We start from the raw sequence: 18,493 nt of genomic DNA on the forward strand, positions 1-18,493 counted from the left end.
GTGAGTTATATAATTTTGCCATCATTGTTACTGTCATTATCATTAGAAGAAGAAGTAGTAATAATTTTTTAGTGTTATTTATAGGCTTTTCATAATTAATATACCTAATTGTAGGCTAATAATAATTGAAAAGCCGAAATAACAACAGGCTAGCTTATCTAAAAGTCAAACAAGTCTTACGGGCAAATAACCATTAACAAACATAATTGATTTGATTGACAAATAAAACAAAAGATGTCTCTGAATGTTTAATGTTGCTTGGGTACTACGGAAGTAGAGGCCTTTATCAACGGCCAGCTCAACCGGAAACTCTCTGTCCCTCCTAGATCTAAATATCAGCTGTGATTGAGATGTTAGACTGAAGATAAGATCATCTTTGATTGAGCTAGTGCAACGACTCGAAGGTCAATACAAATAGGTCTCAGATTATTTAAATCAAGTTTATGTAACAGGAAGGAATGGTTAGTGTGTCAGTTGTTCATGTTTGGTTTGTTTACGTGAAAAGCAAGAACTGACAGGACTGTAAACTAGTCTACCATTCATACCCGACTGTTTGGCAGCGATGGTAGTAGGCCTACAGCGTCGGTGTATAGGCTAGGCTATTTGGCGCTTAGTTGTTAGCGTCGATGTGTGTGCATGTGCGATGTGTGTGTTAGTCGATGCCAAGTGTGTCGCGAAGTCACCGACTCACTGCCGTTATTAATGTGAAATAAATCACCCAGTCTCGGCGGCATCACCCTAGTCACACCGCAAATATCGACACCTTTAATATTTTATATTGTAGGGCCTATTTGCCATAGGATATGTTTATTTGATCATTCAAAAGTAGTACATTAAAATACAAATTAAAACCCAGCTCTAAGGCCAATACATGGATTTTGAGAGAAAAAAAAGACTCAATTTGCACCCAAATCCCTGTTGTGAACGATTTCCACCTTGGTCGCTGCAGGTGCTTGGAAGAGAAGGCCTTCGCCTCTCGTATGATCAGCCTGGTTGTATACTGCCTAATCACCTTCGAGTTACTTATGCGCTTTTGAAAAGGTGTGGGTGGTGTGTGTGTGTGTGTATGTGTGTGTGTTTGTGTGTGTGTGTGTGTGTGTGTGTGTGTAAAAGAGAGAGAGAGAAACCAGGAAAAAAGACTGCCAAGTTAGGGCTGGTGTATATGTTCTGTGGCATGTTAAGTGCTTACAATGAGGTTTGGGGTTGTACAGCTGGGTGAATAAGCAGTGAGGAGATTGGTTACATGAAAGTTAACATTCATCAGTAGGCTGACCAATACGCGTCTCTGTCCGGATAGCCGTGCGGATATGACGGGTAGGCTGTTCCCAGTAATTCACGTTCAATAGCACTGGTTGGACAGATCAATACCGGGATATTAACCCAAACCGACAACGTTGTCTCCCGGTTGGCACCATCCTCTTCTACTGGTCATAAGAACAAGGCACGAGGGTCGGTCTTTGGGAAGGAATTGGCGGGGGCTGGTTCATTCTGGTCCAGACTACACTCTAAGAACAGTCTCGAGTAAAGGTGAGATGGCAACTGCAATAATTTGTACACCAAAATAAGTGTCTTTACAAAAGACGTTGACTTTGTAAAGACTGCTAGGCTACAGGCCTACAGTGTGCCAAAAATAATAAAAATAATACAAATTATGAAAATAAATATACAACAATAATTGTTGCCTAAAGAACTGGATTGTTGGTCCTTCTGCAGAGAAGTGGTGACATTCATGCCCCTGCAGCGGGTGTGCCAGTAGCTTTGGAATTATTCCCCACACTCACATAAGATCAGACAAATGAGTTTAAATGTTTTATTGATAATAATAGCAGGCATAAATAAAACCATTACATCAGCTTAGATGAACGTTTACGATCTTTAAAAATTGGCTTCACTGATTGGCTTGTCGACTACATAAATATGCTCGCTTTCACTGACTTTCAATGTAGAGAGTCAGGTTCAGGCTTGTATGCAACACTACATGTAGGCCCATGGTACATCCCGTAATACTCCACTCTAACAAGAATAAAATCCACCATAATTTCTAGGGTCTATGATGTCTGTGAGCTCCATGGCGGTTGCAGGCTGGTTCACAGCTGCAGCAAGCAGTCGATAAACAAGGCATGGTGCATACATCTATGCACGCGGACGGATCAGGGTTGTTGACCCGATGGACGTTAGCATGGCAACGAACAGCGGTTTCTTGGGCTGATGTGAAGTCAAAACGTATTAAACGATTCAAGTTTGTGAACAATTTGGCCAGCATTTGCTTGCGTAAAATAAAGTACGATTTCGAATGGCCTTGAAGGCTATGTCTTTTTATTTATGGAGTCGGACATTTGTATAATAAAGAAGCCTAGGCCTGTAGCCTACCAGTGAGTCTAGATCTGGCTCTCTGCTTTGACTTGTTGTAGGTGAAGGCTTATAGCAAGTCTTCAACTAAACACGATGAACACGTTTTCATATGGTAGGTTGTTCCCATTACGCGTGGTTACAATTAGGCTATGTAGGCAATTAGATATTTTGACCATAATATGAGGCTATTTTAGTTTAAAGTTTGCAAATAGGAAAACAACCTGTCCAAGATTAGCATAATAGGATACTTTTTACACCTATGTTCAAGCTAATGAATACAAACAATTAGGCTGCTGAACTCAACATGGTATTTCAGCACATATTGTCTTATTCGCTGGTCCTTTCGCTGTTTGAAAACGCCAACGGGTGTTTACTTGCTTGGGTTTGTTGAAGATCGTTAGGCCGCTGAATGTTTGTGTCACGGTGGAAAGGATGCAATTAATATTTAACCTTTCAGAAATCACATGTTCTGGCGCCCACAATGACGGCTTTATCTGCGAAACCAGAGAACCAGCTTCTTATCCACTGGACCCCAATATCTCAAGGTAAATGTTACACAGCATGGGATTGCAGTTTTGTTTAAGATAGCACGTAACCTATATCTTATCAGGTTAAATGTCTTATGTAATCTTTTTGAGGAATTTGAGGGTGAGTTTACAACATGAACAAACCTCGGCCTGATTGACGGCTCGTGACGTCAGACAGACCCCAGCTGCCCCCCTCCACACCCCACCCACCCAGACTATAGCCGCTCAAGGAGACCGTTGCGCGCGCAAATGCTCAGGCACAGTCACATCTTTACATACGCGCGGGCACGTCTTCATACACGCTGTGAGCTCGGCTCTGGCTTTCGATTGTACAAGGTGCTCCACGGCGAATGGAATACGAGCAGACACAGGCACAATAACAGGCGCGAGCAGCGGTTTCTCACACGGCTCTCTAGCAAGCAACGGATCTCTTTAAACCATGCTGGATTGACCGGAGAGCAGCTACAATCAATGGGGCTTTGAAATCGTTCAGAATTTATTGGAAAGGAGACAGAGGGAAAACGAGGGAGAGCAAGAGCGCGGGAGTGAGAGTGTGTGCGTGTGTGTGATAGAGGGGCGAGAGATAGGTGGACAGAAAGATTCTTTCAACGATGGAACTTACAATGGAAAACATTGGAAATCTGCACGGCGTATCTCACTCTCATCAGAGTGACTTGATGAACTCTCAACACGCGCGGCAGCCCTCGTCGCACCGTAACTTGGTGTCGCACGGACGGTCAGCGATGGTGTCCAGTATGGCCTCGATATTAGAAGGGGCAGGGGACTACCGCACGGACCACGCGCTGTCCGGTCCCCTGCACCCAGCCATGACCATGTCCTGCGACTCCGGGATGAGCTTGAGCAGTACGTACACCACGCTCACACCGCTGCAGCACCTGCCGCCCATATCCACAGTCTCCGACAAATTTCACCACCATCCTCATCCTCACGCTCACCACCACCCGGCACACCAGCGGCTTGCGGCCGGTAACGTCAGCGGCAGCTTTGCTCTGATGCGGGACGACAGGAGCCTCGCGTCCATGGGCAACCTATACGGCCACTACCCCAAGGACATGTCAGGGATGGGTCAACCGCTGTCTCCTCTGTCCAACAGCCTAGGATCTTTGCACAACTCCCAGCAGAGTCTTGGTGCCTATGGGCACGGTGCGCACCTGTCCAATGACAAGATGCTGTCCTCGGGAGGGTTCGAATCCCACGCTGCCATGCTGTCCCGGAGCGAGGAGCACCTGGCGCGCGGTCTCGGAGGCCACGGGGCCGGGATTATGTCCACTCTGAACGGCATGCATCACCATAGTCATCCGCACGCTCAGGGTAACGGGTCGATGCTCTCTGACCGGGAGCGGCAGACGGCGGGGGGCGGGCAGGGAGGTGGGTCGGGGCAGGTGGAGGAGATCAACACCAAAGAGGTAGCACAACGGATAACGGCCGAGCTCAAGCGCTACAGCATCCCCCAGGCCATCTTCGCCCAGCGGATCCTCTGCCGGTCTCAGGGCACGCTCTCGGACCTGCTCCGGAACCCGAAACCATGGAGTAAACTCAAGTCCGGTAGGGAGACCTTCCGGCGGATGTGGAAGTGGCTCCAGGAGCCCGAGTTTCAGCGGATGTCAGCGCTGAGACTAGCAGGTGAGAGGCGCGGTGTGTCCAGGCTACAGCTAGCAGACTTGTGTGTTTCTGTGTGTGTGTGTGTGTGTGTGTGTGTGTGTGTGTGTTTGTGCGCGCGTTGGGGGGAATCAATGTGGAGTCAATGTGGCGAGACAGTCAACAACTCCTTACACAACCTTTAGGAGTCAACAGCATATCTGCGTAAAGTTATCATGCTTAATAGTTGTTACTTGGTTGGGTGTGTTGCCTGTGCTCTACTATCAATGTCTTAAAAGGAAATTATAGTTGATATTCAAATAAAAGCTGTAAAAGGCAGTAAGGATAGAAAGCAGTTATACTGCGTAACCACCAGAATTTTTGGTTTTCGCTGAGAAATCTGTAGTCCCCTTAGTTTAGATGAAAATAACGTGATAACTTCAGGCCTATATACCTATACTGCAGATGTGTGGTTGTCATAGGAATCTGGTACTCTTGGGGCCTTGCATCACATGTTCGTGAAGCGCAAACAAGGCTCGTCTGATGCGCGAGGGCCCAGCCAGTGAGTCAGAGGAGCGTGACCTCTCTCGGATCGATCGCTCGAGTCCCGGCGTCCCTTTTCAAAGTAGCCCGCTGATAAATGATCAATATGGATCAGAAAGACGTCCCCAGAAACAGCTGCGTCTGTCTCTAGTATTTGGGCAATAATGGCTATACCGTTCAGCTTGTATTTGCTAAACTATTTCACTTTTTCACATGGCTTTAAGACGCAATGGGGATTTGTTGTAATCGTGAAGTGGTGGACTATATATATTCTAATATCCTTTAATATCCAATAGATTACTAAGATTTGGAAACAATCGTTGGCATTAATGGCAAATAGACTTATAAAAAAATTAAATACAAATGTAAACCCTATCATGCTATAACAACAAAACAATGCGAAATTTAACCATGATGTTCCTAAAATGTATATTGAAAAATACAAAGCAGTATTGGTTCAATCTAAATATCTTGGCTATAGTTAACTGGTAATACAACATGAAAATACGCTATCGAACTGATTTTTATTACATCGCTTATAGTGCTAAAAATGTAAGTCCAGATCTTCAGGTCAAAGGATGCGTCAGCGGTCAATGTCAATCTATCATGACCTGCATCTGTATTTTACAAATCTATATTTGTATTTCATTCACACGTATTAATTGTGACACAGAGGTCATTGCTTTAAACTCTGGTTTCCCACCAGCCAATACTGCGACAATCGGCCTCCTTTTTCTTACTCAAACTCAAGGCCTCAAAGCTGTAAAAAATAAAACTGAACCAGTTAATCTCGTTTACTTGAGTAAAAAGGCGATAGAACGCCATGGAATTGAAACCCAGAGAGCATAACGTGAGAGGGAGCTTTCATTGACGCTGTGTATAAAGGACTGCACTCGGACCTCCGGTTCCTAACGTCAATCAGTCCTCGTGCCGTCGTATTTCAGCGGACGGTTCAATTAAGCAGATATAGTGGCATATTTTAGTTCCAGTCAATGCGCTATTGAAAAGCACTTAATGGCATGTAAATTGTTCTTCCGCGCTTTTAGTGGTGTTCTGGTAAATAAAGATTTAAACACTCCACAATTGTCTCCTTAAGTGAAAGGTAATTGGGCTGCGAGGTTTTATATCTCCCACACCTGATAAAGAAAGCTCCTTAAGTGAACAGGAGGCACTTGGAATAAGGACATAGTTCTCCCTGTGTGTGTGTGTGTGTGTGTGTGTGTGTGTGTGTGTGTGTGTGTGTGTTTGGCATGCACTCTATAAACGTGTCCGAAATTATTTTCTTCATGATAACACTCGAAGTAGTTATCTATCAGTTTATTAAATAGGCTACATGTATAGGCCTATATGATGTCTTATCGTACGCCTTGGCAGGTGCAACCGTGGTGGGCGTGGCTGTGATCATGTTTATAATTATTAATGTATAGGCCTGAATCCTCCGCTGGTCTTTATTTGTGAAAGAGCGGCGTTTCCGCCGCTTGTTGATAACACTGCGGTAATGTGAGCCACCGTGCGCGTGAGCCACCTCTCTTGCTCTCCAGTCACAATGCAGTTGGGCCAAATGACAAATGACGTCTATGTAGATGACCGGGGCTACATTTTACTTACAGCATTTAAATTCTCCATTATCTGGGGTGTGCATGGGGCTGGAAGTGGGAGTGTGGGGGGTTGGGATTTTGAAAGGGAGGCTGGCAATACTCGGTCGCCCACATCAATCAATAAATTCAAATTACTATTCCAAATTCATCACAGTCTCACAGATCAATGCCGCTGGACTGCTTAGCTAATGCGAAAACCTCGGCGTCTGATAAGGCACATGACCGTCTCCATGCTAGCTTATGTTTAAAACAAATAACATGATGTTGAGGAATTGCAGCGTCTTTATATAATATTGCGTTAACAAAAGGACCATTAATTTACCACCCTGTCCGTACGCGCTCGTTCTCGGATTTCGGTGTAGGCCTAGAACGACATCATTGGAACGAGCAGATGAAGAGGACTTGGGGGGAAAAAAAGGTCACAACGAAACTATGTTGTATGGAACTATTATAGTCTCACTGATTAAAACCTTTGACTTCTGCTCTTGTTTTTCCTGAAATTAAGAGATTGTACTGAGTACCAATGAACGCTTCAAAGTAGACTGTACAACTTTGAAGAGATCATTAGATCTGGTAAGAGTTTAGCAATGTTTAATCTAACCACTAGAGTAAACAAACCCAAGTTGACATCTTGAACAACAACTGAAATAGGCTACAAGCGATAGAGAGACACGAGAGAGGAGACACGGATTGCATTAACGATGAAAACAATTCGTCTTTGCATGTGTGTTGAATTCCACACTCCATCTCAATGTATTTGGTCGGGTCAATATTGAAGTGATCGATAAGGATAGCCAGTGCATCTATCAATTATTCCGCCTCAGCACTCCCCCATAGGGTTCCCGGGCAGTGTATGGGGGAGGGCGGGGGAGAGAGGAAGGGAGGGGGGAGGAGCTGGGAAAACGGAAAGGACAATCAGAAGAGAGACCACTATTTTCTCACCTTACTTCCTCTCCGTGTTCTAATGATGTCACCTCTGTATACTGGACGGTAAACTCACTGTCTGTATGCCCTCGAGGCTCTACGTTATACAATACGCCCGCGGTGAACAGGCCCCGTGCCGCGCAGTGCTATACCGAGAGACCACAGTGGCGAGAGGAGAAGGCAACACCACCGCAAACACGAGCTCACCACGCTGCACAAAAAACAACATGAAGTTGCAGGTTTATTAGTAACAAGTACAAGTGCAGGTGCAGGTGCATTGGAAGTATCTGGTCCGGCTCTTTTGGAAAATCCCTAGTGACCTATAAACATGTAGGCCTAATAATAATCTAAACATTTAAGGATAATGTCAATCCTAGCCCATTTGAGCATCTACAGCCATAGTCTATATAATAAATTAATATTTGGGGAAACTGAATAATAGGCTATACTGAATAATTCGCTCACAATAAAATATGAAGTATTGGTTGCAAAAGTTAAATATGAATTGTTAAATTCAAGAAAATTCCTCCTGATAGTTACAGGCACGTGGTGGTATTATATTTTGAATTATTATAAGATCGCCGAAAACACAATTTTTAATGATAAACCTGCTTGATACTGGCCGGGAGGTGATCGATGCATCCTTAAATAATTGATAGACGACAGAAAACTGGGGAGAGCCTCGCAGCTGTGGTCTCGCCCGCGCTTTTTCTTAAACACAGCAGTGTTTGTAGCTACTGTAAGACTCACTAACACACAAAAACACATGTGCGCCCTCTCGCTCTCTCTCTCGCGCTATTTCTCTCTCTCTCGCTCTCTCGCTCTCTCTCTCTCTATGTCTCTCTCTCATTTACTCTCCTTCATTCTCCTCGCTCCACTGTCATGAAAGTAGGTTAGACCTATATCCTGTTTCTTTGAATCTAATCCACCGTTTTGATTACACAACGTAGCGGGATTACTTCTCCTCGTTTTAAGGATTTGAAATCTGGGAATGTGTATCTCATATAGGCGTAGTTGTATGGAGTACGGGCAGCCCCCACAACCTCCGTGTTCAACCTCCCGTATTTTTCCTCGTGCGTGCATGTATGTGATCGGGATATAGAGTGCGTCTGCGCCATACATTGTTAAGGCCGATCTGGCGAGCTCTGAATCGGTATCGATTTCCATTCCCCGGTCTCTCCTTTCCATCGCTGGAGCTGCACCACGCAGCCGTACTACCGCTACCCCCCCCCCCCCCCCCCCCCCCCCCCACCACCCCTCCTCATCATCATCAACGGATCACCCTTCATAACATAGCGTACATACAACAGCATTGCTTAACGGCCGCTCGAGTCTGCTGTACAGCCCCCACTCTCAAAAGCAGAAACAAACATGTAAAACCGTGACCCTTCGTCTAAAAAATGTTAGCCTACAAGAGCGTAATGCTGCAAGGTCCAAGCCCGCTTTTGTTTCTCTCTCATCAACCCTTTCCGATCACAACGTGTAGGGCCAACACACACACGCACAAACACATACACACCCGTCGCAATTATAAATGCAGCAGAGGTCTTTGCGTGCTTGTGTACAGTCTGGAACGCCGTCTATTCTATTCTAGATGATCCATTCCGCCTCTCTAGCGTCGCCCCCTCGCCAAACCGGATCGATAGGAGAGAATGACCTTTAAATCAAATTGCTAGGAGACTGAACGTGTGCACGAGGCTAGCATCAAAGGGTTAAATGGCATTGCGTCACCAATTTCGAAGGAGAAGATACAAACCAAACTGAAAATATAGCGTTATCCCAACTTAATGTTAGCGGAAAGCGGAAATGTTGCTTGAGCCGAACCGACATAGCCTACTCTTCGTGCATCACTAATGCTGTAAAGCGTTACCGAGGATGATGACACCCGCGCGCGTTCCACAGGACGGTGTTGCACCTCTCTGATCCCGGCGGGACGAGAAGTCTCGTCCATCACATGTTGATGCTTTTCACTCCGGGCGAAACAAAACAGTTTGAAGGCAGCCTACTGTAAACAGAACAACGCTTTTTTCTTTAAATTAAATTGGCTACACGAACGTTTATCTTTCTGGGAAAACAAACGTGTCGCCATGACAAGTTTATCACTCTCTTTGCTTTAAACAAAGGGTACCCCTTTTGTCGAGAGTGGTCATGAGTCGTGCCTCCGCTTGTTGTGAAACAATCTCAGCTTTGGGTTCATCACTTCCTATTTTGAATAAATCACTGCATGAATGCCATTAAAAGGAAAACGAGGCGTTTCGAACAGAAACATGTTTACTCCTCGTATAGAGTCAAAGACTAGGACGAGGTGAGAATGGCGGAAGGTTGACATGACTAGATTATTCAAACGTGTCATCTGCGTCATCTGACGAGCTATTGATGATTGCGCTTGCCCCAGCCTGAGTGCTTTAACCAGGACCATGGTATATAAATAACCGGTCCACCGGTGTTGAAGTGCCGATTGACTCTCCTTGCTACCCGTAGCCGCTTATCTGACACAATGACAGGCTATCGCTTACTGGAGGCCCGATAATGGGCCGTTTAATGCCCTGTCCGAGGCGCGTGCTTACGAACAAGGCAGAACTCGTGCTTACAATTTAGAAAAAAAGGTCACTAAAACCGAAATAGGAATAGTGCCTTATCAGATCAAATGAAAGATTATTGATTATTTAAAGAGGGAATACCCAGGCCTATATTTTAGAGAGATATCCACCAGGCAGCCTATGCCTAGATTACAGTCAAAACCCAACAGAAAGCACTAGTTGTCTTTGATCAACTGTCAAACGAAACAAGAATCAAACAATGCTTGTTTCTAACCGAAGACATATGGGGAAACGAACAGAATAAAGGCCATGCCTAACTGGACATACTGTATTTGTGTTGTACTGAAAAACCTATTGACATCGAACATGGTTTCGAAATATGGCAAATTGGTTGGTTATCATCTATTTTCTATAAATAATAGAAATAGATAACATATTTGCCCGCATTTGACAATATATGTCTGTACAGTATATAGGCCTATATATGTATTTGGGCTATACCTGTCTGCATTCATGGGAAGCATGATCATTTGAGTGACACTTTTTGAATGCTTCCTCTCAACACACCACGCGACAGGGTTTTACCGGGACCACTTACGGCACTACCGCATGTTACACACACGAGCACCGTGCCTGCAGATGCAACCCGAAACTCCGGTTGGGCAAACCCACACAAATCAACAAAGGAACAAAACGACCGTGAAATCAATTGATGAATTAATCGATGATATGGGCCTATCGTATGCTAAACGGCGTAGGCCTAAACTAACAGAAGAATTTGAATTGATGTTTAATTTAGCTCCGCTCGTTTTATAATAGGTCTAGGCCCACGCGCTGAACTGACATTTCTAGAAGTAATGAATTTATTATAGCTACCCGAGTTTGCCTATATTACCTTACACTGCATAATTCTAAGGTATATTGCAAATTGCAAATAGTAACAGTTAGACATGTAATATTTCTAGTTATGCGTTTTGTGTGTATATTTACATCGTGTGTGTTTGTGTGAGTGTATAGGCCCAAAATTATGCTACATATAGGCTACGTACAGTAATTGTCAGTGACGTCGGGGTGTGGTCTTCTCTCCCTTTATCTCAAGCAACAGCACGCACACACACACGCGCACACACACACACACACACACACACACACACACACACTCACAGACAATGCATGCTGATATGGATGAACTAACTAACTTTTTACACTATCAAAGCCACTCAGTTTATGATGTTGACTAACTGTTAATGATACACTTGTAGGTTTCACACACCTAGACACAACTCTGTCACACACACAATCTACACACCCAATCAAGCCAAAAACTTTACGCTACACGCGCAAAGCCTGTAACGCAAAGTCTATCACACAACAAGAAATCTACAAAATCAGGCATAGTCCGCTTATAAATGTGAATTGTGTTATAGTACAATAATAATAATCAAATACTAATTAAACAAAAAATAACAATACAAATAATTTAAGATGTAGTCTAATTATTGTATTTTGTTTCATAGGCAATTTTATTTTTATAAACAATATCCTCGTGGTACAGCATAGGACACTTTATTTTGGCGTTATAAAATGGATTTTTTTTGCACAAAGCCTTTTTAGGACAAAACAATATTTAACCCTATCGAAGTTTTCATTTGCATGCTCTTTTTCAGTTGACAAATCCATCAAAATCGACCTTTGAGACGATTAGCGGCCTGTCCCGCTGATAAAATGTTCACGCACCCCATAAATCACCATGGAGAAAATAGAACCCTTCGTAAAAAAGCTAAATAATATCATGGTTTGACCGACCTGGCAGAGAATTAGACCTGTTTATACTGCGTTACAAAGACATCATTGTGCCTCGGAGTCTTCCAAGCCCTGATTCCATCAGTGTTGGTATGCGAGTAGGGGTCGGCCATGTTTAAATCATGTTTACACTGGCCGGGGTCTTCCGCAAGCCTGCGGTGGCCACCATCTCCAAGGGTCAGTCATATTAGTTAAGAGCTCTAAAGAGACATGACACGGCCTTCATCTCGTATTTTGAAGTATTGATCAAATCGGCTAATGGGACTGTTAGCTGGCTTTCAAAATGCATTTTCCAAGTGTGAGAGGCTCACGGCATATAGGTCTGGCAAATATCTTGAAGACCATACTTAGGCTATTTGTTATTTCTCTATTTACTTTTGTTAATGTCCAGCGGATGACTTGTTGCGTGTAGGATCCTATAGCCCAGAATAAATTAAACAAAAACAATGAATTAATTAATAAATAGCCTAGGCTAGAATTTCGCCTAATAATAAACATAACTCTTAGGAATGTAGTATCTGAAAAGGCTTTATACCCTCCAAAATATGTAATAGGCTGTAAAGGCCAATCTATAAACCTTGTTGAACCAAGCCTTGTTCATCCCACAACAAAAGGCTAAACCATCAACTTGTTTGAAAGTGGTTCCTACAATATCACGCACATTATAATGTGTGGTTCTGTGCCCAGGCCCAGACTCGGTCTGCACTGTTGACATAGTGACTGTAGCTCGCCCTCAGCGGCCGGTCCTCGGTGGGGGAGAGTCGCACCACACCTCTTTCTGGATCCGACCCATGCGAGCAATCGATCCTGGGCAGACCGGTTGGCTGCACGGTGCGGTTGATTATCGACCCCCTCCATATAGCCTACCCCTCGCCCCCTCCCTCCCTCCCACACACACACACACACACACACACACACACACACACACACACACACACACACACACACACACACACACACACACACACCTGACTGCCGCACAGAATGCTTTCACACGCTCACATATTTATTATTCATACTTATTTATAAACTGGTTTGATTATTTCATCCAAAGTGTGATGTGACGATATTTGATAATCTAATTCAGACTATTCCAAACATAGGCCTACACTAGCTTGAATAAAAATGTTGTTTAATTTAAAAAGATAATTTATGAAACAGGTAAACGATCAATCCGGATTAGTTAGTAAACTCGCAGTAGCCTATACTGTAGGCCTGGGACTATTCGAAGATAGCCACACCAATATCTTCTACTATCCCATGCATGCATAAAAAACACGAAAACAATATATATTATAGGCTATCCGATAGGCAACTTGAGAATAGATATCCACTAAGACTTTAAACAAATCATTGGGCTGGATAGGCATCTGTAGGCGTAAGTCGTGCATGAAAGGCGTTCACGTTCCAGTCAACGGTGATTGATCAGGTTTAACTCGCGTTCACAAAACGAGCTTTTAATTCTACAAGCGTGATAGAACGTGCATGTGTGCGGTTGTGAGACGTGCGAAAGAAAACACGCCCAGCGGATCTCTGCCAGGTTGACAGCGGCTGCCTGGAGAAAAGGAGACTTGTTGGAGAAGTGTGGAATGCCTTGGAGCTCGATCGCAGCAAACAACCAGAGAAGTATAAGGTTATCAGTATATTAACACTAATTCTCTCACATTTCATTAAGCGATATTGAGCTTAGAGAGCTTAAAGAGAGTGAGAGAGAGAGAGAGAGAGAGAGAGGAGGGGTGTTTGGGAGCAATCTTGGCACTAAACGGTCTAAACGGAGTCAAACTTGACGTTTAAAGTACGGTTGGTCGATGCTCACGCTATCAATCTTTGTGGAACACGATGCAGGCTGAAACAAACTAACAAGCATATCAAATCTACAGCGGCTTTCAAAAGAAGGGAAACGCGGAAACACCGCCGCCACCATCAGAGGCTATATTCTATTGGGGAATGGGGGTATGGTCCAGCGGCCTGCGGGAGATGGGGGTGGTGTGCGTGTATGTGGGGGGGAGGGGGGCAGAAATACAGCTCCTTGCCAACTGGCTCTGTCTGAAAGGTGCTGAAGGAAGGCGCCCGAGGTGGTTCGGCGGGGGGGCGGTCGCCAGGGAACTGTAAGGTGGCTGTAATGCTTTAAAACGGACCTGAACCGCAGCCAACTAAGCTGTTTATTGCCAGATTAATTAAATCAGTCGTTAGGGCCAACACTATTCACATACGATCTAGCTGTATGTTCAACATGCAGCCCGAGGCGAAAATATCATTTTGAAATGATGAGGCCTAAAGTAAATAAATAAGTCATCAAATCCGTCACGATGTTATGATAATAAATACATTGCATAGTGTTAAATTGTCTGAAGCGCTACACCATTCTCCTGAAAATTGGCAAACACGTTCGTCATGGGTTACGGCCCTGAGTTTATGCTGCTCCCTTTAGTCTTTAAAATCTAGTTATTCATTAAATGTTCTTAATATTTTTATTTATTTGTAGGCCCAGTGCTATATGGATGTATTTTTTTAATATCAGAACTTCTGGTGATCCATCACCAATCCAGATAGCTTACCAGATAACCTACAAATGTGTTTTTACTCCTTAACTTTAAGAATAACCTGATAAAAACGGATTTGAATAAACTTCCTTATGCCAATCACCTTGACCCAAATCAATGATTAATGAAACAGGCTACATGACGTGCTGAAATCAATTAGGTCAACGTTGTATTCTGTATGGTTCTGCCTCTTGTTGGTTTGGTAATCCGCATTATATGTGTGTAGCTAGGCCTATACCTACCTCATACCTTTCCCTCTTCACATGACCCCCCCGCTCCCTTTCTCACTCAGGATGACAACCTTACAACACTTCCCAGATGCACGCACACTCTCTCTCCTACACACACACACACACACACACACCCACACACCCACACACACACACACACACACACACACACACACACACACACACACACACACACACACACACACACACACACACACCCTCCGAGGCATACTTAATTGGACGAACTGAATTTCACACACGAATTATTCACGAACCTATCGACCCGTATTGAACACCCGAAGCCTTCTCGTCGCCTCTCTGGGCGTGTTGTAATGCTACGAATATTAATGTAATGAGAAAATTATCAAAGTTATAGTTCACATTTGGACTTAATAAACGCATAGCTTCATTTTACTGATAACCTATCGTATCAGCATTCCTATCTTACAAATATTTCTGCACGTCCAGCGATCATTGTTACAGTTAGACTATCACTACACAGCAATCCTAATAAATTGATTGAAAGTAACTGTTGTGATTACAGTAGCCCAGTTTAATTTCCGTTCTCCGTCGATGCCAAACACGAAACAAACGTGCTAAAAATGGAGAATGAAAGGAGTTCAATGTAGGAGAGTGCAGCGGCCTAGCTAAGACCGGTACGACCCACTGTCTCATTGAAAAGCCTGTTAACATTGTAACATGACTGAAACACAAAGAGCAGAGCTTTGAACACCCGGCGGTGTGAGCTCAGCGGGGCGCGGCAGAGGCAGACGCCTCTGACGGGAGCAAAAGATATAGGCGAACCCCCAAAATACATTTCTATTATGGGGCATGGTGCGGCATGCTCTTTGTGTGAGAGTGGTTCTCTTAGTCTCTTCGCGCTGTGCTTGCCTACAGTGACTCTAAAAGCTGGAGTAATCGATTTCTTCTTTTCTACGCCGCGCTTGGTTCAGTAATCAGGGCCCCCTTCCTCACCGATCGATCCATATCGATTACTAAATCCAGCGCCTGTAGCAAGGTAGCGCGCGGTGGCGCCGAGCACTGAGGCCACAGCGAGAGTGACACCTACCGTAGAGCTGACGGTAAAACACCGGGTCTTTCTCGGCGCTTACCTGGGAACCGGAGTGCAGCCTGCACAATGAAGCGATAGTCGGTCGCAGTTAGCTGTGGGTGGTTATTGACTGGAGGTTTTTAAATGCAAATTAAAACCCTCTTTACTGTATTTCTGTTGGGCATTTAAGATTATTATATTGATGAGGTAAATCAAGGCTTTCAAAAGTGAACGCACACACACAAGCAAACACACACGCAAACAGACACACACTCTCCAGCACGTGTAAGCGAGCGGAATGTGCACGGGTATATTCAACATCCTCACCGGTAAAAAGGCCTCCCGTAGGATATTTTTCCAAAGTTGTTTGCAGAGGGTACTCGTTAACATGACATCAAGAAATCGTCGCTCATTGCTCTTGATTTTGTAACAAAAAAACGGTATCCCCGGGGAAATTCTTTTTTGAAACACCTGTGGACTGATTGGCCAAACGCATTCCGTACAGCCCTAAATTTGAGCTTTTTGGAAACAGTAACGTTGGCCGCAGATGATGCGATTGAATGCGCATTCAGTTGTACTGTAGTGTTGAAAAGAGATATGAACCCGATGGGTTCTTGCAATCATGCTGTTAGAGACACACAGAGCACGAACACACGTATTCATTGAGCGAAATCTTTAATGCGAATCAACCAAATGTCAGGGAATCAAATAGTTGTTTCCCATGATATACTGTCCACTGTTTATCCGTATTGCGTTTATCTGATTACTGTTGGAGAGAATGTTTTTGGTCTATTCTGGCTCTGTAATCTCTGGCTGGAGTTCAAAGGTCATCTTTGTGGAAGAGGCTTGGGTCTCAACAGGGCAAACCCTGAATTAATGAAGGAGGAAAATAACAAGAAGGTTTGCAGTGTAAGGAGACCATGGGCAGTCTTACGGTGAAGTGTGAGAGGAAGCGATGATGGGGATGAGGAAGAGGATGGTGGTGGTGATGGTCATCATGATGATGATGATTCGACTTCCTTGTGAATCCAGCAGTCAGATTGTCCATGCTGCAAAGTACACTGTGTGTGTGTGTGTGAGTGTGTGTGTTGCATTTTAATGTGGGTGTGTGAACTTTTAGAAGTCTGTGGCCACGGCAACAATGATGGAGGAAGATAGCTATAAATACCCCTTGTGTGTCTGTGTGTATTTGTGTGTTAGTGTGTGTGTGTGTGTGTGTGGTTAGGACTCTAGTGGGTTGTGTTTGAAGTAGCAGACTGCAATCCTGCTGGAGGGGTTCCTGACCTCCATCCCTGTAGAGATCTCTTTCTGTCTCTTTTAGAAGACTTTTAGAAATCTCTCTCTCTCCCTCTCTCTCTCTCTCTCTCTCTCTCTCTCTCTCTCTCTCTCTCTCTCTCTCTCTCTCTCTCTCTCTCTCTCTCTCTCTCTCTCTCTCTCTCTCTCTCTCTCTCTCTCTCTCTCTCTCTCTCTCTCTCTCTCTCTCTCTCTCTCTCTCTCTCTCTCTCTCTCTCTCTCTCTGTCTCTCTTTCTCTTTCTTTCTCGTCCTATTTCTCTCATTCTCTCTTCCCTTCTCTCCATCTCCCCCTCTTTCGTCTTTTTTTTTCTTTTCTGTATCTCTGTCTTTCACATCCATTCTTTTGTCTTTTACTCACATGCACACACACACACACACACACACACACACACACACACACACACACACAAACATTCACTTTGTGTAACCGTCCCTCCTTCTCCCTCAGTTTCTCAAACAGCATTAATATTGGATCAAACAGCCAGTGTGCAGCTCTCTCTCTCTCTCTCTCTCTCTCTCTCTCTCTCTCTCTCTCTCTCTCTCTCGCACACACACACACACACACACCCCAGGCTGCTGCTGTCTGCTTTCTGCAGGCTGGAAGGAATACCCCCACTGGTGACCCCAACACACACTCACACACACATCACCACACATACACACACACCTACACACACACTCATATCCCACACACATAACCATACACACACGCGCTCTCTCACACATCTCATTGTCTCCGTCTCATCTTTTGACGCATCCACCTCTCCCGGCCCCCGCACACACACACACACACATCACATTTGTGTATTTACCTTGCCGTGTATCTCTTTTCCCCTCTCTGCCCCCCCGACCCCGCCCCCCCTCTACCACCCCCCTCCCCCCGCCCCAGCCTGCAAGCGCAAGGAGCAGGAGCAGCACAAAGACCGCAACCTGGCGCCCAAGAAGCAGCGGCTGGTCTTCACCGACCTCCAGCGGCGGACGCTCATCGCCATCTTCAAGGAGAACAAGCGGCCGTCCAAGGAGATGCAGATCACCATCTCCCAGCAGCTGGGCCTGGAGCTCAACACCGTCTCCAACTTCTTCATGAACGCCCGGCGCCGCTGCGTGGACCGCTGGCACGACGAGCACGGGACCAGCCCCGGCCAGCCCGGCACCTCCGCCACCACCTTCTCCAAAGCTTGAGGAGGGGGGAGACTGAGGCCAGGGAGGGAGGGACAGGGCGGGGGGGGGGGGTACCTGTAGTTGTCCAAGCCTTGCCTCGAATCATCTTTCTCCACCTTCTCCTCGTCCTCTTCCTCCTGTTTAATGCTATTCGCCCCTGAGACCGCCAGCCTGACTGTTATGGAACAGGACAGTGTCAGGATCCAGATGCATCTGCACGCCAGGACAATCACTCTGGGCTGTTTACTGACCACTGTATCTGGGGTGTGTTTGGTGCAAAGCCCGGGGTAGCGCTGGTGGGTTTAGAGGTGGAGCAGGCCAGCGTTAA

The 18,493-nt window shown here is 45.1% G+C and overlaps 1 protein-coding gene across 3 annotated transcripts; it reads left to right on the plus strand.

Moving 5' to 3' along the window:
- The first annotated feature begins 3,490 nt into the window (after window positions 1–3,490).
- Window positions 3,491–18,186, plus strand: onecut3a (one cut homeobox 3a). 3 transcript variants are annotated; one of them, XM_084692880.1, is made up of 5 exons: window positions 3,503–4,523; window positions 5,592–5,616; window positions 7,482–7,512; window positions 17,601–17,622; window positions 17,894–18,186. In XM_084692880.1, the coding sequence occupies exons 1-5, from the start codon at window positions 3,503–3,505 to the stop codon at window positions 18,184–18,186; spliced, it is 1,392 nt and encodes a 463-aa protein (XP_084549006.1). The 3 variants fall into 3 exon arrangements, with proteins under 3 accessions (XP_084549007.1, XP_084549008.1, XP_084549006.1); XM_084692881.1 differs by lacking the exons at window positions 5,592–5,616; window positions 7,482–7,512; window positions 17,601–17,622 and having other exon boundaries at window positions 3,491–4,523; XM_084692882.1 differs by lacking the exons at window positions 5,592–5,616; window positions 7,482–7,512; window positions 17,601–17,622 and having other exon boundaries at window positions 3,500–4,535.
- Window positions 18,187–18,493: the final 307 nt, after the last annotated feature.

This window comes from Hypomesus nipponensis, chromosome 26 (genome assembly GCF_054491055.1).
Source record: "Hypomesus nipponensis isolate SF chromosome 26, ASM5449105v1, whole genome shotgun sequence".
NCBI lineage: Eukaryota > Metazoa > Chordata > Actinopteri > Osmeriformes > Osmeridae > Hypomesus > Hypomesus nipponensis.